Here is a 25,213-nt window from a genome sequence, read left to right as displayed (position 1 = left end):
CTGCAAGACATACAAGTTTTACCCATGAGTTTTCTGGGAAAGAATGAGATCCATCATCAAAGGAGTAAATGGAGTTTTGAGCTTCAATTGGCAACAGCAGGGACTTCTCTTCCACATAAGAAGACGGAAGTTTGCTCCAACATCGCCTTAGGAGGTTCAGAGGTTCAGGAACGACGAAGATGGTGTGTGAAAGGATTCCACAGATGGGTCAGGGGTGAGTCAGGTATTTCCAAGTAATTTTAGCAACATTTGCCATTCAATTCCCGCAATAGACAAGTCTTTCGCTCAAAGGATTAACTCCTGCAGTCGACTTCAATCCCAGCAGAAGAAGTCAAAAGGGGGCAGTGGTTTTAGTGGAGGAGGATCAGCAGAGGAGTCGAAAGGTTGCCAAGTATACCACCCAGCAAAACAGTTTAGCAGAGGGGAATGTCACATGCACACCCATCATGTGTACAAGTGACATGGCATCATCTAAGCATCATAAACATTTATCAAGTATTATTCACGATCATTACGCATCATCCAAGGCATTTAAGCATTAATCCAAGCATTTCCAGCATGTATGGGACTGGTTCAGCCCCATCTTCAGCACATGAGCATTAGGGCATTTAATAGCATCAGGTTGGAGCAGTTTATCCATAGCCGACAGCAGTTTATCCAGCTGACCTCAGTTTATCCACAGCCGACAGCATTTAATAAGTATTTATTGCAGTCGTGAAGGTACAGATGGCAGCCGACTACAGTTGGGATAACCGACCAGCATCAGCATCTCATATATAAGCAGATCGCATCATTCCAATAGGGATCATCTGAGCATCTCATCTCTCCTCAGCGTTTTCCATCCATGGAGCAAGGGAGAAGCAGATCAGCAGTATAGCCAGCATATTCAGCACATAGTTCATCTTCCTACCTCCTACATAGAGGAAATCTGGCATTCAAGTGGTGGACCTCAGCATTGGAGCAACGAACAAGTCCTCATCATCAGCATTCAGCCTATCCCTAACGGGCGGTGAAACAAACACTCGCACACAAAACACTTCATCACCCATGGGAACCTGGAAAAGGAAAACAAACAGGGGAGCTAGAGTGCTTCTACAAATAGTACAAGGACACCAATTGGCCCCAAAACGCAGTGGCGCCCCTTGCGGTATTTCTTTACGTGAACAAAAATTTGAGTGCAAAGTACAACTCGTCGAATCCTTTACCAATAGGATCCCTTATAGCTTTTCACCCAGTACTTCCAAATAAGAACTCTCATTATTACAGCAAAGCATTCCATAGAGAAGGCACACATGTACGACACCTCCCTGCTTGAAAAGGTCTTCTCCATCGCTATCATGGATCCCACAACCCTTTCCCAAACAGCAGTAGGGCTGTACCAAACCACATGTCCTTCCCTATAGTCACAGCTTGCATGTAACCTCGAGAAAACTAGAACCTGTTCACATGAATCCAGAGACATGCTTTCCACTTGAAAACAAAGACCTGTATCTGATAAACCATAGACCTGTATCCATAAACCATAGGCCTGTTTCCTCGATACCAAAGTCCTGTTTCTTCTCGAAAAACCAATGCCCTGTTTCCATGACAGATAAACCCACATATGCACCATCCAATCACGGTGCCAAAAATCTAGAGAGAGAAAGATAGAGGACATGTCAAGCAATCCCTGAATACACATAGGTCCAAGTCGAAGAGCAACACACATCTCTTCCAAGAACATCATCCTGTGCATATGTAGCTTGATCCTCTGCATCCTAATCTCGTAAACAAAACCTGCTTGCGAAGAGAGAGAGAGAGAGAGAGAGAGAAAGACCCCTTGGCTGTTAGCCCCTCGGTGCCTCCTTCAGCTCGCCTTCTTCAAGAGAGATAGAGAGAGACCTGCGCTGGCTGCTTCCACACATGCAGCCCGCCTGACTGCCCAGCTGCCTATAGTGAGTCTCCTGTCTGACTCTCGCCTAGCTGCCCATTGCTGCCTCGTCTTCCATACGTAAGGCCTCCCACCAGAAGCCTGCCTGGCTGCCCGACTGGCAACAGCCCATAGGTGCAGTCGCCTGGTCGCTTGCCTGTAGTCCATGCGCAACTGCACCCGCCTGGAGCCCTTGCGCAGCAGCAGCAACAGCCGCCTGGAGCCTTATGTGTGCAATAGCAGCAGCAGCAACCGCCGCCGCCTGGAGCCCTATGTGTGCAGCAGCACCTGCCGTGGCCCATGCACAGCAACAGTACACGCCGCCTGTAGCTCTTGCGCAGCAGCCTGGACACCCACCTGGTAGCCCACCTATACCACGCGTAGCCACTTGGTAGCCGCCTGTACCACACAGCGACCCCTTGATGACTCCACATGGCGACGATCGACGATGATCCACGCGTCAACCTGCCTGTCTTCAGGTCGCCACCCTTCACCTTATATAGATACGTTGCGCTTTTCTCAAAAATGCCAAAAGCAATCAGCAAAACGTATGCTTAAAAATAATAATACTTTTAAATCATCAAAGGTTTAAAAAAAACCTTATAAATTTTAAAGTCCCTTTTTGTCCCCTTGCACACTTGGGCTGGCCACACTTATGAATTTCCTTTTCATATCCAACTGATGCCTGTCCACACTGTCCATCCCGTGCATGTGCCCACCTGCTTGTTGTCCAGAGGGAAAAACACACGGTCGTAACATACCCCCCTCTTGAAAAATAGCAAGCGTCCTTGATTGCACCCAATAACACAGTAAGCATCCAAAAGATTTCCCATATGACCAAAGCAATGCCCCTCCAGTGCATCTAGGTGATGAATCAATCATCCTGAACAATAAGGCCACATTGTCACGTCGAAGTGACATACAACTCTTGCTTGTTCCTTCAAAACCTGTAGCAAAAGTCTAAAACCAAGTGGAAACACGTAACCTGCATCATTCTACATATGACAAACATATGCATGACACATATGCATTCGCAACAAACAATATGCTCCTCAAGATGCTTTACCCACTCTAAAATATAACAGTCTCAGGGTTGCTCGCAAGCCTTACACCCATGGATATCCACGACTGGAGGTACAACATGAGCATATGAAAGTACTCAATGCATCCAAACTATACATCCACTAAGTACTTCCCACCTATGTCCCTCTTGATGCTTTACCCACCCTGCACATGGCCATCCCGCACGAGCCACACTCAGTGATACACCATGAACATGGTAAAGTACCTGATGTATCATACCTGAAAGCGGCCTCTGGTAGAAACCAAAGTGCGGTAGACTAGCAGTCACCCTTCCAATTGTAGTCCAAATAAATAACAAATTTAACAGGAGCTAGAATGCTCCAGAACTGAAAGGAAATCGACACCTGTTGGCCCCAAAGCTTGGCGCCTCTTTCGGTATTTCTTTATTCAAATTCAATGAAATGTATAACTGAGTACAACAAAGCTAGTCCAGGAGAGTAAACCTGCATGTCCAATCTGGCAGCCCTCAAGACCTCTTAGCACAGAGGATTCACACACAAATCTATGTCCCACAAAAGCAACACACTGTGCTTCCCTCTAGTCAACCAAGACAATTCAGCAGGGCAGCCTTGAGCACACATCTGGTTGTTCCATGAACATGGTTTCAACTCAGTTCAAATACACATCCACTGTCCAATCTCTGTTTCCACCCTTCAAACTGCCATACCCCTCCTCTCACAAGGGGCCAGATGACAACTCTGCAGCAGACATAAGCCAGTGGAAAGAAAGAAAGATTGACAAGTTCAGAGCTTAGCAATTCAATGCGTGGTTCTGCACCAAAGGGACTGACTATACCAATCTGTACTTGCAACAGGTTGCCTGTACTGTTCTCCCCGTAGCCACCTGACTGATGCACCACCTAGACTCTGATAAAACGCCGCCTGCAACTGTTCGGGATTGAACAGTACTGTAGCAGCCCGTACCAGTCCGTACAGGTTTGTAATACCCGGCTGTACCAGTCCGTACAGGATTGTACTTGAACCTGCAGCCAAGGGTTGTCCATACCCTGGTCGCCTGCGTCGCCTGAACCAGTCTGTGCGCAGCAGCCTGTACCTGCTATCGTACAGCAACCACCGCCTGCACTAGCTGTACGGAACTGCAATCACCTGCTCTATCCGTACAGTACTATCTGTACTGTTTCCGCCGCCTGTACCTGCTGCTGGACAGGGTAGTCCTTGTCAACCTGCTCTGTACGGCCAACAACCACCAGCTTTGAACGGCTTGTTTTGTACGCAACAAAACCAGCCCACCACCTCTATGCAGCTAGTCGACAGAGTTTCTCTTCTCCTCCACGCACGTAGCTTGCGCGATTTCCCAAAAGCAAGAGAGAGAGAGAGAGAGATGAGAGAGTCATGTAACTCCCAAAAGTACATCTCTTCTCAAGGTTGGCCAATAAAAGAAAGTTTCAATTGCTTTTACCGTGGCGTCAATTCCTCTATGACCTGCATACGGTGGAGCATGACTTTCAATCATTACCTTGAGTCGCAATTGCCTGGTAACACACAGTCTACCATGCATCAATACAAACCCATCTCTGAGAGTATAATGATCATGCCGCTGACCCTCAGACATCTGATCATACAACCTTCCAAAGTCCTTATCATGGGCATACTACTCTTTCATTTCATCAAGCTCATGATGATAAGCAAGTGAAACTGCTGAGACCTGTGGCTTGCGTGACAAAGCATCTGCCACAACATTCTTTTTGCCTTCCACATGCACAATCTGGAAGTGGAACATAGACAAAAAGTTTGCCCATTGCATATGCTTCTCAAAAAGTTTAGTTTGCGTGAGGAAATAACGCAAGGTCTGATGATCTGTCTGCACAGTGAAATCAACCCCAAGCAAATAGTGTTTCCATGTAGAAAGAGCATGAATTACAGCCAACATCTCTTTCTCATAAACCTGTAAATGCTTCTCGGTATGCTGCAATATTCGACTCTCATAGGCTATCACATGTCCTTCCCGCATGAGAACTGTCCCAATGTTGTTTCCACATGCATCACACTGGACAACAAAAGCCTTTCGGAGGTCCAGTAATACCAATATTGGATCCGAAGTAAGGTTTTCTTTAAGCTTTTTAAAGGCTGTAATTTCCTGATCAGCCCATCTAAATGGAGTTGTCTTCTTTGTTAAGGCATGAAGAGGCGAAGCAATTTCAGCAAAATATCGTATGTACCGCCTGTAATAGGAACACAATCCCAAAAAGCTGCGTACATCATGCACGGTCCTCAAATCTGGCTAATTAAGAATTGCTTCCACCTTCAATGGATCCATACGGACTCCATGCTTAGACACAATATGCCCCAAGAAGTGTATCTCTTGCAAGAAGAACTCACTCTTCTTGCCATTAATGACCAGCCTATGCTTCCGGAGTTCGTCAAACACAATGGCCAAATGCCTTCTATGCTCCTCCTCAGTGTGTGAATGCACAATCATATCATCAAAGAATGTGCCCACAAACGCTCTATGAGGCTGGAAAATCCTGTCCATCATTCTGTTAAATGTGGCAGGTGCATTTGTCAAACCAAAGGGCATAACCAAGAACTCATATAACCCAAAAGTGGTTCGAAATGCTGTCTTGTACACTTCCTCGGGTCTAATACGTATCTGATGATACCCGCTTTTCAAGTCAATCCGACTAAAGACTGTGGAGCCCTGTAAGCGGTCCAAAATGTCATCAATCCTCGGAATAGGGAATCGATTCTTGATGGTATTCTTGTTCAGTGCCCTGTAATCAATACACATGCGCCAAGAACCATCTTTCTTTTGCACTAAGAGTACAGGTGAGCAAAAGGGTGATGAGCTAGGCTGTATCAACCCTTTATTCAACAGCTCCTATACCTGACTCATAATTTCTTCTTGTTGGGCTGCACTAACACGGTACGGCGGTCTATTTGGTGGAGTACCACCCGGAATTAGATCAATGGCATGATCTTCTGGTCTTTCCGGAGGAAGTTCTCCTGGCAATGACTCGGAAAAACAATCTTGGAACTCAGATAAGAAATCAGTCCTGTCCTTATCTAACATAAACAAATTAGATTTAGACTCATCATCTGTTGCATCCTTTACAAAAATCAAGTACGCGGAAAGATACTTTTTCATTACTGATGAAATTGCCGAAGCTGGTATTGTATGTATCTACCACCGCATGTACTCTATGGTACCATGGCATACCCAACAAAACATCACATCCATCAAGAGGCATGATGAAAAACTCCTCGCTGTCCACATAACCCTGCAAATGAAGCCTGAGCTTCCCAATAATAGGAGTGACGGGTTCTGCATACCTAGGACAAGCCATGTTAGCCTCATATAAAGGCCCCATCTCCTCTGCACGAATCCCCAATCGGTCAGCCAAATCCGGTGAAATAAAGTTGGCTCTAGCACCTGTGTCAAAGAAAATCAAGGCATTTTGATCTCTCACTTTGCCCCATGCCCTGCACAACTTAGTCTCTTCACCACCTGGCTGTTCCCCAACAAGATCAGGAACTAACCCCGCAGAAGGTTTTGGTTTCTTTGACTTGGACTCCCCTTTAGTGTCAGAGTCCTTTTGGGACTTACGCTTGGGACAATTAAAAGACATATGTCCCTCTTCTGTACATTAAAAACATTTCCGAGCATCCATCAAAGCCTGTCTCTCCTCAGGAGTTCTCTTGGGCATTGGTAACTTCTTATACCGCTTCTCTCCAGATGAGACTCCAGTGAGTAACGCATTTGCTATCATAGCATTCTCTATCATCTGTGACATATTTGATACTCGAGTCTTTATGCAATAGTCACGCACTTCCTTGGGCAGCCCACAACAATACTTCTCCACCTACTCAGACAAAGGCACTGCACGATAAGAAGTAACTGGGAGTAAAGCTTCCCAAAACTTCTTATTATAATCCTCAAGATTTTCACACTTTGATGCATCCAATTTGTGCCATGTTGTCATTACATCCACCTCAAAAGTAGATGTGAGCCATACGAAGAGAATACCTCCTTAAACTGTACCCAAGTGGATGGTGCTATGCCCTGTAAAAGAAGAGTGGACCACCACTGCAATGCATTGCCTTTGAGAAAAGTCGCAGCTTTTCTCACCTTAGAGGACTCCGTGTAATTACCACCAGAAAAAGCAGCATCAAACTGCTGTAAAAAGGTAAGTGCCTTTAGCTTATCTTTGGCCCCACTAAATGTGTCAAATTTCACAGCAGCTTCCCCTTCCTTATAATCCTTCGCCTTACCCATAGGCGTTAGATTATCGTAAGGAAGTGGCTTCACAAGATTGCTACCCCCAGCATTCATGCCCATCATAGGGTCAGCATTACCAATTCCCACACCTGGCATGCCATACATTCTAGCCATGTTTCGAAACATACTATTACGCCCATGGTCCTGCAACAAGCTATGTCCATATAGGTGAACGGGTGGGGCGGATAAAGTGAGAGCTCACCTCTTGCATGAGCCCGGTCATGAGGTCCGATTTTGTGATCAGGTCACACCGGAGACGAGAAGGAGGCTTCTTGAACGTGTTGCCGCACATGAGGCCTTGCTTTCAAGGAGGAGAGTGCCGCATGTGGCCGTGGATACCGCAACACTAGTGAGACCATCCCAAGGTTCGGCATCCACATCGGCATCCCCATGTGCATCCACTTCATCGGCACCCGCGGGCGCATCACCCGCCCCACAAGAATGGGCCCCAACACCATCCTTCTCCATGCCGACCGCATCCACACACTCACGCCGGCAAAGTACTCTTGAGGCTTGTTGACATATGTACTACTCTAGTTATAGTCTCTTTTTTGTATGCCACTTACGTGGTTAGGGCCTAGGCCTTTGCCCTTGTCCTTTGCTTTAGCCTTTGGCGACTGGGTCCTGGGTGTCCGATCTCCTTTTTTGTAACACCCATTTTTTGCTAGTATGACTTAATATTGATGCTTTGGAAGTGTAAAGTGACTTTGTTTTAGTATTGTTACGTTTCTTAAATGAGTGCTTACTTAAAATTGCATATTTTGTATGCCGTTCCATGCCGTCCCCCGTCCCGGTTCCCAGGAATCCCCGTCCCCGTCCCATGTTACTATGGTGCTGTCAACCTAAGTACCTCGGGTGAATACAAAGATATCACCAAGTGACTTCTAGATGAAAAACTGAGCTTGTCTGTAACAAGGGAGTGGAGGTGCTACCCCCCTCTTGAGCATCAAGCAATGCTCCAGACCCATGCTCTGCTGAATCTGAATGAGTCGTCACAAGAGTCGGCTCCAACTCAAAGGCATCAAGATAAAGCTGCAATTTCTCAGGTGAATCTGCTAAGTCACCCTCCTCCATCCACTTCGCATCCATCAATGAATAGTTCTTTAAACTTCACAAGATAACGACGGGAAACTTTACCTCGTACCTTTCTTTCCTTATGTACCAGTATCTACTCAGGAATAAGAACCTCATCAAGTTCCTCCATTTCTAGCTGAGCCTCATCTGATACATCCTCAAGCACCCAAAACCTGCTTGCACTCGTTGAAGCTTTTGATGTGACAACCACGAGCTCGCCTCCTTGAGAAAGTCAACGATATCCCGGCGATGGAACCATGAAACCGGCCATCAGAAATCTGACGGGCAGTGAAACAAACACTCGCATACAAAACACTTCATCACCCATGGAAACCTGGAAAAGGAAAGCAAACAGAGGAGCTAGAGTGCTCCTACAAATAGTACAAGGACACCGATTGGCCCCAAAACGCAGTGGCGCCCCTTGTAGTATTTCTTTACTTGAATAAAAATTTGAGTACAAAGTACAACTCGTTGAATCCTTTACCAATAGGATCCCTTATAGCTTTTCACCCAAGACTTCCAAATAAGAACTCTCGTTATTACAGCAAAGCATTCCATAGAGAAGGCACACCTGTATGACACCTCCCTGCTTGAAAAGATCTTCTCCATCGCTATCATGGATCCCACAACCCTTTCCCAAACAGCAGTAGGGCTGTACCAAACCACATGTCCTTCCCTATAGTCACAGATTGCATGTAACCTCGAGAAAACTAGAACCTATTCACATGAATCCAAAGACATGCTTTCCACCTGAAACCAAAGACATGTATCTGATAAACCATAGACTTGTATACATAAACCTGTTTCCTCGATACCAAAGTCCTGTTTCTTCTCGAAAAACCAATGCTCTGTTTCCATGACAGATAAACCCACATATGCACCATCCAATCACGGTGCCAAAAATCTAGAGAGAAAGATGGAGGACGTGTCAAGCAATCCCTGAATACACATAGGTCCAAGTCAAAGAGCAACACACATCTCTTCCAAGAACATCATCCTGTGCATATGTAGCTTGATCCTCTGCATCCTAATCTCGTACCTGCTTGCGAAGAGAGAGAGAGAGAGAGAGAGAGAGAGAGACCCCTTGGCTGTTAGCCCCTCGGTCATAGTCACAAGGGACGGTTGCTCCAAGCAAGAGGAGCTAACGGCCTGGCTAAGTATGCGGATGGCAAGCTGCTGTAGCTCCGGTCCATCTGAACCAAAGTCCTCCCACCATAGAGCAGCACCAACTTTGGAGCGACCTGTGCATCATGACAGCCATAGGAGCCATGAAATGACCTGTACATCGAAAGCTGGTCCCTGATCTTGTGCCTAACCGATGCATCAGGCACAAGACGATCCAAGATGATCCTCCATCCAGCGCTCACCTCCCAGTCGCTCTCCTGCTTGTTGCCTTGGAATTCTGGGTCCACCACATAAGCTGCTGCATGCAATGGAGAGTAGTAGGAATTCCACCTTCCTAGACACAAGGCATGGATCTCCTCGTATCTGTCTTCATCAGGCACGAAGTCTTTCAACTTCTCTATCATGCGATCCATGGCCTCGTAGACCTTGCCTATGCATGGTTGCAAAGCGTCTACAATCCTCAATGGGTGGACTATGGGCCTCACCATAGCATCTGTGGTCTTCAGACGCTCCCCCCAAGGAGCGTCATCCGCCCGTAGCCTACACTCTTGGCCAGTGTTTGTATGGGACTCTTGCATGGCGACAAACTCGTCGCTAAGAAAAAGCCCCCTCAAAGCACCGCTACAATCCTTCAACCGGCCCAACATGAGAAAGTTGTAGGCAAACCGGGTGTCGGAATATTTGAGGAGAGAGAGACAGGACCTCTTGTTGAACTCGTGCCGAAGTCTTTGGTGGTTGAGGACAAAGGAGACCATGGTGTTGGCCTCCTCAATGAGCGGGCTGATCCATGGTAATGCCCCGATGTCCTTGAGGAGGTTGTTTAGGCAATGAGCCATACAAAAGGACAACGTGACATGTCCATACATACCCTGGAGAATAGCTCCCGCCGCCCTATTGGAAGGCTCCCCATCCGCAACAAAGCCCACTACATGCTCAAGGCCAACGATCTCCATGGTGGTAGCCCACTCCGCCGCAAGCACATCCGCGCTCTTACCAGTGCTGGATGCATCATGAGGTGAGATGAAGTACATCTCTCCGCGGGAATATGCAACCATGCCGTGAATACTCCTCTTGCGGGTGTCACTCCATCCATCCACAATGAGGAAGACTCTGTTCCTCTCCCATTGCCGCTTGGTGTTGTCGGTCGCTTGCTCTACAATGCGCTTCTCCTTCTCGAGCAAAGTAGTCCGCAAGCTCTCGGATGAGGGGGGCGTTTAGGTTGAGCCATACTCCCCAATCTTCTTAACCATGACCTTGAAGTATTCCGACCTATTCAAGAAAGTAATTTACTAATGAGAAGGGGACTAGGATGATGAAAACATGAATGATGAATTGGCAATGATCAATTGCACTTACCTAGCTGCTTGAAAGGGAATGTGCCCATGGAAGAAGAAGTGAGCCACCGCCATATCCACCTCCTCCTTCAACTTGGGGTTCCAATTCTCCTCAAGTGTAGATTGTCGTCGTGGGCCACGTAATGGTTGAGAGGCCGTGGAGATGGAGGGTGCCGGCGTCGTGGATGGAGTAACATTCCGACTTGATGGTGAAGGTGATGGTGTGCATGATCCCGATCCACCACATGACTCCATTGTAGAGGCTTGAGTTCCTCTCCCCATCATCGCGGGATCCACGGCCACTCGTGGTGTCCTTCTTGTCGCTTCGACCGCCTCGTAGACGCTAAGCTTGTCAAGAAGTTCCCGTCTCTTCTCGGCCGGTACGGGCAAAGCTTGCATACCCATGGCCGAGAACTGCCTCCATGAGCGGATGGGGTGTAGTTAACCTCCTCCCACCATGTCCATCCTATTGTCCTTCTACGGGAAGCCCCGGCACGTGAGGAGGATGCCATGGTTGAAGATGGCTTGACTCTTGAGCCTTGAGGAATGAGAGAGAGAGAGAGAGAGAGAGAGAGAGAGAGGCCTAGAGCCTAGAGGCTTGGAAGTTGGAAGACTCAAGACTCAAGAGGCTTGAGGGAGAGGTGTGTGTGTGTGTGTGTGTGTGTGTGTGTGTGTGAGAGAGAGAGAGAGAGAGAGAGAGAGAGAGTCTAGATAGTAGGGCGGCGGCCCGCGGGCCTTGTGTGAGAGGCTTGGAACTTGGAAGTTGGCTTGTTCTTATATAGATAGGCAAGAGAGAGAGGCAAGCCTCAAGGGCAAGAGAGAGAGAGAGAGGGCCAAGCCTCAAAGGCTCAAGGGCCAAGGCCCAAGCAAGCGGCGACTGCAACGGCTTGAAACGGCGACTGCAACGGCTGGAAACGACGGGCGCAACGGTAGAAAAATGCACAAACGGCTCCCTGTCGTCCCCCACCCCTGTCCCCGTCCCCGTCCCCTGTGAGTGACGCTTCTTAGGGGACATCCGTCCGTCCCCTACCGGTCCATCCCATTTCAGCGTCCCTCCGTTCCGAGCACTCGTCCCTTCCGTCCCCTGTGACTATGCCCTCGGTGCCTCCTTCAGCTTGCCTTCTTCAAGAGAGATAGAGAGAGACCCGCGCTAGCTGCTTCCACACATGCAGCCCGCCTGACTGCCCGGCTGGCTATAGTGAGTCTCCTGTCTGACTCCCGCCTGGCTGCCCGTTGCTGCCTGGTCTTCCACACGTGAGGCCCCCCACCAGAAGCCTGCCTGGCAGCAGCCCATAGGTGGTGTCGCCTGGTCGCTTGCCTGTAGTCCATGCGCAGCTGCACCCGCCTGGAGCCCTTGCGCAGCAGCAACAGCCGTCTGGAGCCTTATGTGCACAGCAGCCGCCGCCTGGAGCCCTATGTGCACAGCAACACCTACCGTGGCCCACGCGCAGCAGCAGTACACGCCGCCTGTAGCTCTTGCGCAGCAGGCTGGACACCTGCCTAGTGGCCCACCTATACCACGCGTAACCACTTGGCAGCCGCCTGTACCACACGGCGACGATCAACGATGATCCACGCGTCAACATGCCTATCTTCAGCTCGCCACCCTTCACCTTATATAGATACGTTGCGCTTTTCTCAAAAACGCCAAAAGCAAATCAGTAAAACGCATGCTTAAAAATAATAATACTTTTAAATCATCAAAGGTTTTTAAAAAAACCTTATAAATTTTAAAGTCCCTTTTTGTCCCCTTTCACACTTGGGCTGGCCACACTTATGAATTTCCTTTTCATATCCAATTGATGCCTGTCCACACTGTCCATCCCGTGCCCATGCCCACCTGCTTGTTGTCCAGAGGGAAAAACACCGGGTCATAATAATGGTGGTGTTGTTTTATGATGTGGTTGTTCTGCTGAATATGAAACAATGCATATGTATGTGGGTAGGGCTGCTGGTCAGCCCAGAGATGGTGGGCTGTCGGCCAGCAGCACAAGACCAAAAAACCCTAAATAAACCCCTTTTAGGGCTGGTTAAAATACCATTTTCACATGACGTAGCGGCTGCCATGGAGTCCTCCTGGATGGGTGAATACCAGAGAAGCCAACCATCACCAAGTGAACAGCAGCCCGAGTGCTAAACCCATTAAGGTGGGAGCAGGAGAAAAAAGAGGGGACAACGGTCAGGTGAGGCGGGCAGGTCACGATGTACAACTGGTTTGCCAATTCATTACCATTAAGCTTTTCAATTACAACTACCCTTACTATAAAGTTGTTGTGAGCTTAGACTCCGAATCAGTGTTGAGCCTCAATAATCTTTGTCAATATCAAAATAAGAACCTTTTTGGTACTCTCTGATTGGCCATTTGCCTATGGATAATATGGTGTTGACTTGGGTTATGCAATCATCAATGTGTTAGTGATATTTTTTATAATATCATTGATGAAATGCTTACCTTGATCACTCACTGGCTCAAATGGATATCCAAAGTGGGTAAACTTAGCAGTGACATCAATTTTTTGTGAATCTTTTGCTTCAATCCATTTGGTTACATAAGTTATGGCAACAATGATGAGGCGTGCTTGTGTGCCATGTGCGCACAACTAATAGGGCCAATGAAATCTTACTCTCATTCCACATCAATAGGAAGGACTTCATTTTGATTCCTCATATTCAAAGTTTCTTCAACTTTAGGGAGGAGGACTACTTCTTATCCATTATTGCACAGGGATGTGAGTCTGTTTCAAGGCTTATTCATGTGGAGAATGAATCTTTGAAGGAGTTTATTTCTCTAGGAATAGAGACATCCAATGACAAGTGCATAGATGCATCTTTAGCTCTAGCTTTATGTTTGAGAAGGGCTCGAGATTGGTGATATTGGAAGAGAGAAGGTAGAATATGTAGAGCCTAAAGAGGACAACCATGAAATCTAAGCCCCATTTTTCAAAAGGCTAGTCGACTTTGACAAGATGCAGTGGCATCATGTACTTCTTCTGTGGCTTGGCACAATGTTGGTACTCATCACAACCTTTTACAAATAGTGCATAATCCTTAAAAAGAATTGGCCACCAGTGGCCTCAGTGGAATATTTTCCTAGCGTGAGGATGGCTCACGGCAAGGAAGAGGTGGATGGGGGAGGAAAACAAAGAGGCGAAGGATAAGGAGGGTGCAGCAGAGGTGTGCACACAGGAGAAAGGGGGAGAGCAAAGGGGAGGAGGAGGGGAAAATAGACAAACATCCCCTCAGTTACAAACGCAACTGTGCTAATAGTCATAGGCTGCTTCTGCAATAGCAAGTAAGTATAATCACAAAATATGTTCCCTGGAGCACATGCCACAATGCTTAAGCAAGAGGGCTAGAAAAAACCTTTTCCGGTGGGACTGTGTCAAAAACATAGACCTCTCCTTGGTACGAAAGAGTGAGCTGATTTGTGCCTTGCACTCGAGCTGTTAGACTTGATTGTGGGTCACCTGGATGGCCTCCATCTGAATGCATCTCTGCTTCCTCCAACCCTTCATCACCAGCCTCATCCTCTGCCTCATCCCCTAAACCATTCTCATCACGATGCATTGCATGTCCATGTGCATGGGGATGGACATAGCGGAGATGCATTTGCCCATGGTCACCAATGTGACCCTGTGCTTCAGTCTGAACATCGCCTTCCACATGAGTATGAATATGCATGTCATGCATGTGAGCATGAGGAAGGCTACTCATATGTGCATGAGGCAAAGCATGGGCATGCCCATGGGTATAAAGCGAGGGATGCTGATGACCGTGAAGGACTTGCTGTTCGGATGTATGATCTGTGTCAGACATTTTGTTCTAGAAGCTCAAAGAAACCTGTCTTTGGTTCACCAATTCGGTCATCGAGTCATGTAATGTCTATCACCTAACTTCATCTGTCACCAACCAAGCACTCTATTTCCTCTGACCAGCCAGTGGTTTGTTGATGTGTCCTGCAGCAAGGCAACCAAAACAGCATGGTTAATGAGCCATAAGGCATCCTCCTACAGTCAAACCAAAGAAATCAGAAGACAGGTGAAATAAATGTGTTTTCAGACACAGGCAAAGGAATCGATAACAAGTCAAAAGGGTTGGAAATTCAGTCCAAAAATGGCCTTTCTAGAGGATTGACTCCCAAAGGACCAACTCCTGCCCCTGCACCAACGACTTACAAGCTATTCACATTCGAATGATAGCAAGATTTCATGGATGCACCATGCTTTGACTGACTGATGCCTGAAGTCCATCCATATTCATAGAACAATAGTGATCTCCATTCAATAGAGAGCATTGTGTTTACTGTCATTATAGGAAACAAGAAGTTTTGGGCAAAAACGGATGGTTCGGAAAATCTATAGGTCAGAAACGCCACGTCTTGCCATTTTCAATTTCCAAAGCTACGAATTTTGGCTGCTTTGCTGCCTTTTTCTGCCATTTTTATGACAACAGCTGCTGTTTCCTTTTCAAAACCCATAATTTCAGGCCAATATTAGCATTTCCTTTGTGCTTTCTCCCCACTGATCTCCTTTCCCCTCCCTACTCTCCCTTTATTTACTCTCCTATTTTGTTACATCTCCCATGTGTTTCTCCTGTCCCTCCCCCCCCCCTTTCTTATTTTGCAACTTGCTTGCTGACAGGGCGACTCCCCATTTCAGTCCCTCAAAAAGGCCCTTTCCATTTCCATTTCTCTTTCTGAATCCGCAGTTCCAATAAATATGATGTAATATATCCTGCTAATGGATTTGAAAACCTGATTTAGCACATCAGCATTTGTATATTACATGGATGTGACAAAAATATGAAAACCCAGGTGCCAATGATCTATGATAGCAGTTCTGTTGTAAGGCAAAATCCTCCCCATCACAAGCAGTTCTATTGTCACACAATGTGTGTTTGTAGGGGGACTGTAAATGGACTGCATATGATAACAAACTCCTACGCACTTGTATAATATTCAATGATTTGTGCACTCTGCATGCACCTGTGTACAATGTCATCACCCCTTCAAAAACATCCACCCCTTCTGCACAAAGATAACCTCTTTTGGTGGTTTATCAAATATTTTTTCCTGATTTTCAAGTACCACTTTTATCCATTGACTGAGCTATTTTATTCTGATTTCCTACTTTTTATTTTTATTGACTCCCCTTGCCTAGCACTCCTATAGTACTCTGTTTTGATTTTTCAAGTGGTACTTTTCTTTAATTTTTCTAAGTTTCAGTCAAATTGATCTCAATACTTCTGTGTAATCCTATGCAATGTGGTACGATTTTCCTTAATTTGAATTTTAAACAGTCTACCTTACTGAATTATATGTTAACAGGAAGCCCTAGCAGAAAAAAAAAAGCAGGTAGTATGGAAATCAAAGAGAAAATCCCTGTGCAGCTAGGGTTTTGGCATGTGCAGATGGTTAAACAAGCATAAAACACTGCAACACACGTTGCAAAACAAAGTTTTCGCTCTATGGAAGCAATCCAACATGCTGCAGACGAAAAAGGAAAAAGCAAAGAAAATCCATTTTCCTTTTCAAGTATACAGAAAAAACATGAAGAAGAAGAAACACAGAGTTGACAGACAGAAAGGGTTTTGCGGAAGAAAACCTGGAAAGAAGAAACACAGAGTTGACAGACAGAAAGGGTTTTGCGGAAGAAAACCTGGAAAGAAGACGTTCGTCCATAAGCGAGAAGGAGGTTTTGGCTATGGCGATGGTGATTAAAGGTGGATCAAGTCCACTAAATGCGTGAAATTTAGAAGACACTGTTACGCTAGAGAGAGAAAGAACATACTAAGGTATCTATCGTCTAGATGGATGTGTGCACCCAAAAGCTCATCCTAGAAATTTCAAAAGCCTCATTTAATGTGAACTCAAAAAAAAAATTTGCCTGCAGTAATTATAGTATAAATAGAGTAATTTTGATTAATTGTAAGCATTGTAATTATAGTATAAATAGAGTAATTTTGATTAATTGTAAGCATTCCATTGATACCTCAGGAAAAAATGTGTATGATTATTGCAAAAGACTTTCCCTAATGCTAGATGTGCGTGAGGGTACAACATGCCTACAAGTGTATTTTTTTTTGCCTCCCTTTATTGTAGGAAGTTCTTAACAGTATTCCAAACTTCTAATAGCTAAATGAAAAAAAACTAGTGATGACAAGGATTTTTATGTAACTTGCTACCAAGAATAATTATAAACACTAGATTCGGAAAAGATTTGTGACTAATTTATACATTATTTTAATTAAGATCTGCTTACACAATGAAAGAATAAAATCAACACTCACCAAAATGAGGACATGACTCAATGCGTCAAAATGACTCATTGTACCTCTTTAAAATTGTAGGGGGTAGCAATTCCATCGAGAACTTTAAAAAGTACAATATTGAAAAAAAATCTAACACTCTAATATACTTCTAAATGCTTTTATCCATAAATACAATTTAACTTCAACTTTTTAATTATTAAAAGAATTGTGCATTCAAATAAGCATGCTACCAAAAAATAGCAAATATTTTAAAGACCAACCTATGGTTTTTGCTGTTTGAAATTGTTTTCCATATCGTCGCGTACATGCACATAACAAGAAAAAGGTATGATTTCAAGCTATTGAAACTTAAGATAAAGTGGATGATAAATTTGGATTGATACATAGAAGATTGGCATGGGTTATTGTAAAAGTAAGATCACAGTTTTAAATGTTCCTTGGTCCATCTATGGGAATATCTAGTGTGGGAGATTTGGTGCACTTCCTATGCAAAATTTATAGAATCCAAGAACATGTCCTTTCTTTTTTATATATAAGGAATAATTTTAGTAACAATTTGAGAGCAATGATTTTATAAATTATTAATGTGTGCCTTTTTTGTATTGAATAATTGTACTTTGATCGTTTGATTTTAGAAAAAGAAAACCTTTTCTTAAACTCAGAGTTTTCTTATTCCCATTTAAACTTGTGCTTTGTGAAGGAGTGCACCAACAAATGGATACAACAATGTCTTCACGTGTACCCATGCCGGCCCTGAAGCTAAGGCATGCATGTCCATGCTTGGCATAGGAAAGCCACATCCTCCCCTCGCTCAACAAACAAAATAACCAACTGAAGAGACAAATAAATAAAAGAGAGAAAGCTTCTCCATAGTAATGTGTTTTTTTTAATGGTGCAATCTTTAATGTGTGTGTGTGTGTGTGAGAGAGAGAGAGAGAGAGAGAGAGAGAAAGAGAGAGAGAGAGGGACTACTAACATAGAGGTACTAAGGCACCAAAACCCGGTAGAAAGAATTTATTTATTTGAAGCCATTGTATGAGATAGCCTTCTCTTGCTAGAGCGGCAAGCCGGAGGAGATGAGTATCCTCCCCTTTTGTACATCTTGACTCTCGTTTCCCATTTAAGGACGAATTTTTAAAAAAAAGAAGGTGTAATCTTTTATAATTGTGTTTGTGTTTCACTTTTAAAAAAAGAAGGGGTATGTGAGAAAAAAGGTAAGTGTGTGTGTAATTGATATGCTAGGGTAGAAAAATGGCCAGAAAGGGTAGGGGGGTTGGTAGCGGGTCAGCACAAACTTGCCGTTTTCAACGATGAAGAGAAGCTTCTTGGTTAGTATGATAGCTGGGATTTGACCACTCCCCCAAGGGATCATGATGCTCTGTGGTCAGGAAGGCTGCCAACAGCAGCTGCTAGGCTCAATCATAAAAGGTACCTTAAAAAGACAACCGACTCGGTTGTGGTGGACAATGGATGATCCCTCACTCTTCTGTTAACTCTAGCTCTACAAAAGGGGCAACGTCATGCAAGCTTAGGGCCCACAACTCTCTTTCTCTCCAGATATACATTCCAAGTAGACTAGTAGTCATGGAAGGTCTATGAGAATGGACTGGGTGGATCTCTCCCTTTTTTCAAGATTATAGAAAACAATGCATCGAAAAATGTGTGTTTCTCTGTAATGGATGCAGGCGCCTGTATGATGATACATATGGGGATAACCTTTCATGCTTTATCATGGGTGCATGTGTGTGTAAACATGCACGAAGCCAAAGATGGCAATATTTAAAGATGGCTTCTAGATGTTTGTGTGTATTGCGAGTTTAAGAATGCCAAAAGGATGATAGAGTGTAGACTCATGTGCCTATGCATCTCTTCCATCCCATCTCATTTGAGCAGTAGTGGGAGATACTGGTGGTGCATGTGGAGGAGCCACATCTGTATCAGATTCTACTTTAGATGTACCTACAGCACCTGGTTGCACTGGTAGTTGTGAAACAGGATGAGTTTCACTACCACTGACCACATTGCAAAGGCCTTTAGCAACAACCAGTACATGCCTCATCATATAGGACCACAATGGGTAGTTAGTCCCATCAGTTTGTCCTCACAGCAGACAACTACCGCCAGCCATGACTTTCTACCAAATGTAAAATCTTTTAACATACTACAAGTACTCAGTATTCACTGAATGCAACCCTAGATGGCTGCCAATTGACTGAATCACCTGCAAAGTGTGTGAAAAATAACACAAAGTAGAGAATAGAGTGTTATTGGCAAAAGTATGATGACCGATGTTGTCGAAGACACCGTAGATGTTGCTGTATACCAAATCTTTGCCATTACACAGCCCAAACACCCAAAATTGAGCAGAACCAATCCAAAATAATGCCTCTCCAGAATGTCTGCAGAAACCTTGCGGTGCCCAAAATGCGCCACAGACCCCGAAAAATTTGTATACTTTGTATACATCACACTACAGTATACACCTTCTTCTCCTAAGAGGGTATCTCAATCAGAGATAGAAAAATAGGGTCGTGAGGAGGGAGGTAGACTACTAGATCAAGCGTCAAGGAAGCTAGCTCTGATACCAATTGTTGGAATTAGGGTTAGGGTTTCAACAATGCACACACACAAGATAGAGAAGCTTGAGAGCACGCAAACTCACTAGAATAGAATGAACAAATGTGTGCCAGATACAAAAGATAAGTACACACCCCAAAATGAGTAGATAAGAGGGTGTACATACGCATGGGGGAAAAAACCTCCTAGTGAGGGAAAAAGTGCCTCGGTGGTCCTAAGTGTGTTCACACACATCACTACCATATAATGCTACAATGCTTAGTCTCTAGGATGCAGGCAAACCATTTGATGCATCACTTTATTATTGCGTGCCTTATCTATCTATGTAATACAAGGCTAGACATTTAGTTTGGGATCTCTCAATTTAGCAGGTTTATACACATAGTCCTAGAAGTACACATTGGGAGCCTCCTAAAAGCGAGTATTTAGATACCTACATGGGAGTGATATTTAGCTGCATGCTTTCAGTGATTCTAATTAGGTAGATGTTATAACATGCGAGTGTCCACTAGTGGATTTTACTTTCACCTTAATGATTCATGTATATCGTAGCTCAACAAGAAGCAGACAGTGGCCACTTTGGTGTCCACTTCAAGCTATGAAGCTGAGTATACGGTAACTTTTAGAGCGATTGTGAGTGTGTATGGCTTAGACGTCTTTTGGTGGGCAGATCTTGGTGTGAACAACAATTCTCTAACTCCATCCTGTGGCTAGCAACCTAGTGTTTCATGCTCGTACAAAGCACATTGAGTTGTATTATCACTATATTAGAGAGAGGATCATTTTTGCGAGAGAGATTAACATGGTTTACGTCTCTACACATGACAATGTGGTAGATATATTCATGAACAAAGGCTCTCTCATGACAAATTTGAAGCTTTTCGTAAAGCCTTGGGATTATTGCTATTTGGGGATTGATAAGCCACATAATTCCTGTACATGTTCTTAATGGGGATTTGTAGCCATTTATTTTGGTAGTGATGTGTGGTCGTAATAATGGTCCGAGAACTTTTTCCCTCTTTAAGAGGTTTTTTCCCTCGAGCGTATGTACACACTCTTATGAGTGTGTGTAAGTGACCTTATTATACTTCACTAATTCTAATCAATTTATTTTGAGTGTTGTGCTTCCATCTATCTCTCCTTGCTTGCTGCATCTATGTATGTGGTGCTACATCCATCTCTACTAGCCTTAATGTCCTCATCCTTGGCCTCATCCTCTGGCTTTTCCATCACCAATATATATAGAGCAGCAGCTCACAGCTAAGAAGGAGTCTTGAGGTGAGGGTGGTATAGATTTGAAGCCCCCACTGAGTACTTGCTTCCATCAGGAGACTGGGGGACGTGGGCTTTTGGAAGAGTGTCACAACAGGGACTTTTAAGCTGTTTTGGTGGATTTATTTTGGATTCTAGGTATAGAAGAGGGCTAGAAGTGGACTGTTTTTGGAGTTAGATCTTGGAGTCTGGAAAAGTGAGTCTAGATAGGGGTTGTACTTAGTTGTGGTGTCCTTAGAAGAGTGGATAAGAGTGGTGAGGACCTGTGTAGGGGCTATAGAGGCAGGCTTCCTAGTCTCATCAGCGTCTGCTCTCTAGTGAGTATATCATATGACTCAAGAAATATCTTGATCTTGAACCTCCAAGCTTGATAATTTTTCTTTTCAAGCTTTTCAATAGTGTTAGTTTGTACTTCTGCCATGATGACGATGATAGAGTATGGATGTAGAGGGATTTAGAAGTGAAAGGTTAGAAAAGAAGCTTAAAGGGTGTGAAAGGTCAAAGGAGAAGCTTATAGGGTAGAAGAGAGTTTTGATGAGGATAAATGGAAAATATTAGTTTAAACTGCTTACCTATAAATCTCTCAAAAAATAGTTGATTGCTTACTTGTGCTTTTCGTTGCTTTTTAAAGTAGGATGACCTACTTTTGCTTTTTTTAACAGCCAAAAAATAACTTCTTTTATTTAAAAAATAACCAAGAAATAAAAATAGCCCTGCACATCCGTGCTAAACGGCCAGACCTAGCCGATTTTTGATCGTTGAATATCCACCTAGCATGGCGTGTGAACAGCCCGAAGAAGGAAGCTGGTGTACTTAGTTGTGGTGTCCTTAGAAGAGTGGATAAGAGTGGTGAGGACCTGTGCAGGGGCTATAGAGGTAGGCTTCCTGGTCTCATCAGTGTCTGCTCTCTAGTGAGTATATCCTATGACTCAAGAAATATCTTGATCTTGAACCTCCAAGCTTGATAATTTTTCTTTTCAAGCTTTTCAATAGTGTTAGTTTGTACTTCTGCCATGATGACGAAGATAGAGTGTGGATGTAGAGGGATTTAGAAGTGAAAGGTTAGAGAAGAAGCTTAAAGGGTAGATAAGAGATTTAAAAGTGAAATGTCAAAGGAGAAGCTTATAGGGTAGAAGAGAGTTTCGACGAGGATAAATGGAAAATATTAGTTTAAACTGCTTACCTATGAATCTCTCAAAAAATATTAGTTTATAATGCTTACCTATGAATCTCTCAAAAAATAGTTGATTGCTTACTTGTGCTTTTCGTTGCTTTTTAAAGTAGGATGACCTACTTTTGCTTTTTTTAACAGCAAAAAAATAACTTATTTTATTTAAAAAATAACCAAGAAATAAAAATAGCCCTGCACATCCGTGCTAAACGGCCAGACCTAGCCGATTTTTGATCGTTGAATATCCACCTAGCATGGCGTGTGAACAGCCCAAAGAAGGAAGTTGGTGTACTTAGTTGTGGTGTCCTTAGAAGAGTGGATAAGAGTGGTGAGGACCTGTGCAGGGGCTATAGAGGTAGGCTTCCTGGTCTTATCTGCTCTCTAGTGAGTATATTCTATGACTCAAGAAATATCTTGATCTTGAACCTCCAAGCTTGATAATTTTTCTTTTCAAGCTTTTCAATAGTGTTAGTTTGTACTTTTGCCATGATGACGATGATAGAGTGTGGATGTAGAGGGATTTAGAAGTGAAAGGTTAGAGAAGAAGCTTAAAGGGTAGATAAGAGATTTAAAAGTGAAATGTCAAAGGAGAAGCTTATAGGGTAGAAGAGAGTTTCGATGAGGATAAATGGAAAATATTAGTTTAAACTGCTTACCTATGAATCTCTCAAAATATTAGTTTAAACTGCTTACCTATGAATCTCTCAAAAAATTAGTTTAAACTGCTTACCTATGAATCTCTCAAAAAATAGTTGATTGCTTACTTGTGCTTTTCGTTGCTTTTTAAAGTAGGATGACCTACTTTTGCTTTTTGTAACAGCCAAAAAATAACTACTTTTATTTAAAAAATAACCAAGAAATAAAAATAGCCCTGCACATCCGTGCTAAACGGCCAAACCTAGCCGATTTTTGATCGTTGAATATCCACCTAGCATGGCGTGTGAAGAGCCCGAAGAAGGAAGCTGGTGTACTTAGTTGTGGTGTCCTTAGAAGAGTGGATAAGAGTGGTGAGGACCTGTGCAGGGGCTATAGAGGCAGGCTTCCTGGTGTCATCAGCGTCGTCTGCTCTCTAGTGAGTATATCCTATGACTCAAGAAATATCTTGATCTTGAACCTCCAAGCTTGATAATTTTTCTTTTCAAGCTTTTTAATAGTGTTAGTTTGTACTTCTGCCATGATGACGATGATAGAGTGTGGATGTAGAGGGATTTAGAAGTGAAAGGTTAGAGAAGAAGCTTAAAGGTTAGATGAGAGATTTAAAAGTGAAATGTCAAAGGAGAAGCTTATAGGGTAGAAGAGAGTTTCGACGAGGATAAATGGAAAATATTAGTTTAAACTGCTTACTTTTATGAATCTCTCAAAAAATAGTTGATTGCTTACTTTTGCTTTTTGAAGTAGGATGACCTACTTTTGCTTTTTTTAACAGCCAAAAAATAACTTCTTTTATTGAAAAAATAACCAAGAAATAAAAATAGCCCTGCACATCCGTGCTAAACAGCCAGACCTAGCCGATTTTTGATCGTTGAATATCCACCTAGCATGGCGTGTGAACAGCCCGAAGAAGGAAGCTGGTGTACTTAGTTGTGGTGTCCTTAGAAGAGTGGATAAGAGTGGTGAGGACCTGTGCAGGGGCTATAGAGGCAGGCTTCCTGGTCTTATCAGCGTCTGCTCTCTAGTGAGTATATTCTATGACTTAAGAAATATCTTGATCTTGAACCTCCAAGCTTGATAATTTTTCTTTTCAAGCTTTTCAATAGTGTTAGTTTGTACTTTTGCCATGATGACGATGATAGAGTGTGGATGTAGAGGGATTTAGAAGTGAAAGGTTAGAGAAGAAGCTTAAAGGGTAGATAAGAGATTTAAAAGTGAAATGTCAAAGGAGAAGCTTATAGGGTAGAAGAGAGTTTCGATGAGGATAAATGGAAAATATTAGTTTAAACTGCTTACCTATGAATCTCTCAAAATATTAGTTTAAACTGCTTACCTATGAATCTCTCAAAAAATTAGTTTAAACTGCTTACCTATGAATCTCTCAAAAAATAGTTGATTGCTTACTTGTGCTTTTCGTTGCTTTTTAAAGTAGGATGACCTACTTTTGCTTTTTTTAACAGCCAAAAAATAACTTCTTTTATTTAAAAAATAACCAAGAAATAAAAATAGCCCTGCACATCCGTGCTAAACGGCCAAACCTAGCCGATTTTTGATCGTTGAATATCCACCTAGCATGGCGTGTGAACAGCCCGAAGAAGGAAGCTGGTGTACTTAGTTGTGGTGTCCTTAGAAGAGTGGATAAGAGTGGTGAGGACCTGTGCAGGGGCTATAGAGGCAGGCTTCCTGGTGTCATCAACGTCGTTTGCTCTCTAGTGAGTATATCCTATGACTCAAGAAATATCTTGATCTTGAACCTCCAAGCTTGATAATTTTTCTTTTCAAGCTTTTCAATAGTGTTAGTTTGTACTTCTGCCATGATGACGATGATAGAGTGTGAATGTAGAGGGATTTAGAAGTTAAAGGTTAGAGAAGAAGCTTAAAGGTTAGATAAGAGATTTAAAAGTGAAATGTCAAAGGAGAAGCTTATAGGGTAGAAGAGAGTCTCGACGAGGATAAATGGAAAATATTAGTTTAAACTGCTTACTTTTATGAATCTCTCAAAAAATAGTTGAATGCTTACTTTTGCTTTTTGAAGTAGGATGACCTACTTTTGCTTTTTTTAACAGCCAAAAATAACTTCTTTTATTTAAAAAATAACCAAGAAATAAAAATAGCCCTGCACATCCGTGCTAAACGGCCAGACCTAGCCGATTTTTGATCGTTGAATATCCACCTAGCATGGCGTGTGAACAGCCCGAAGAAGGAAGCTGGTGTACTTAGTTGTGGTGTCCTTAGAAGAGTGGATAAGAGTGGTGAGGACCTGTGCAGGGGCTATAGAGGCAGGCTTCCTGGTCTCATCAACGTCTGCTCTCTAGTGAGTATGTCCTATGACTCAAGAAATATCTTGATCTTGAACCGCCAAGCTTGATAATTTTTCTTTTCAAGCTTTTCAATAGTGTTAGTTTGTACTTTTGCCATGATGACAATGATAGAGTGTGGATGTAGAGGGATTTAGAAGTGAAAGGTTAGAGAAGAAGCTTAAAGGGTAGATAAGAGATTTAAAAGTGAAAT

The 25,213-nt window shown here is 43.6% G+C and overlaps 1 protein-coding gene across 3 annotated transcripts in view; it reads right to left on the bottom strand.

Moving 5' to 3' along the window:
• LOC147620091 (GATA transcription factor 28-like) overlaps nt 1-16,577 on the bottom strand; it is a 64,654-nt gene extending 48,077 nt beyond the window's left edge. Inside the window, exons 1-2 of one of the 3 annotated variants that reach the window (XM_086772266.1) lie at nt 16,419-16,577; nt 14,125-14,717 (exon numbers count right to left, since the gene is read on the bottom strand). In XM_086772266.1, the coding sequence (XP_086628392.1) occupies nt 14,125-14,577 (453 nt within the window). In that variant the 5' untranslated portion in view covers nt 14,578-14,717; nt 16,419-16,577. The other 2 variants (XM_086772265.1, XM_086772264.1) reach the window with 2 other exon arrangements.
• Nucleotides 16,578-25,213: the final 8,636 nt, after the last annotated feature.

This window comes from Cibotium barometz, chromosome 32, assembly GCF_041138505.1.
Source record: "Cibotium barometz isolate CiBa-2024 chromosome 32, ASM4113850v1, whole genome shotgun sequence".
Classification (NCBI taxonomy): Eukaryota; Viridiplantae; Streptophyta; class Polypodiopsida; order Cyatheales; family Cibotiaceae; genus Cibotium; species Cibotium barometz.
The sequence above is the reverse complement of the archived record's forward strand: the minus strand, read 5'-3'. Positions and strand labels throughout refer to the sequence as shown.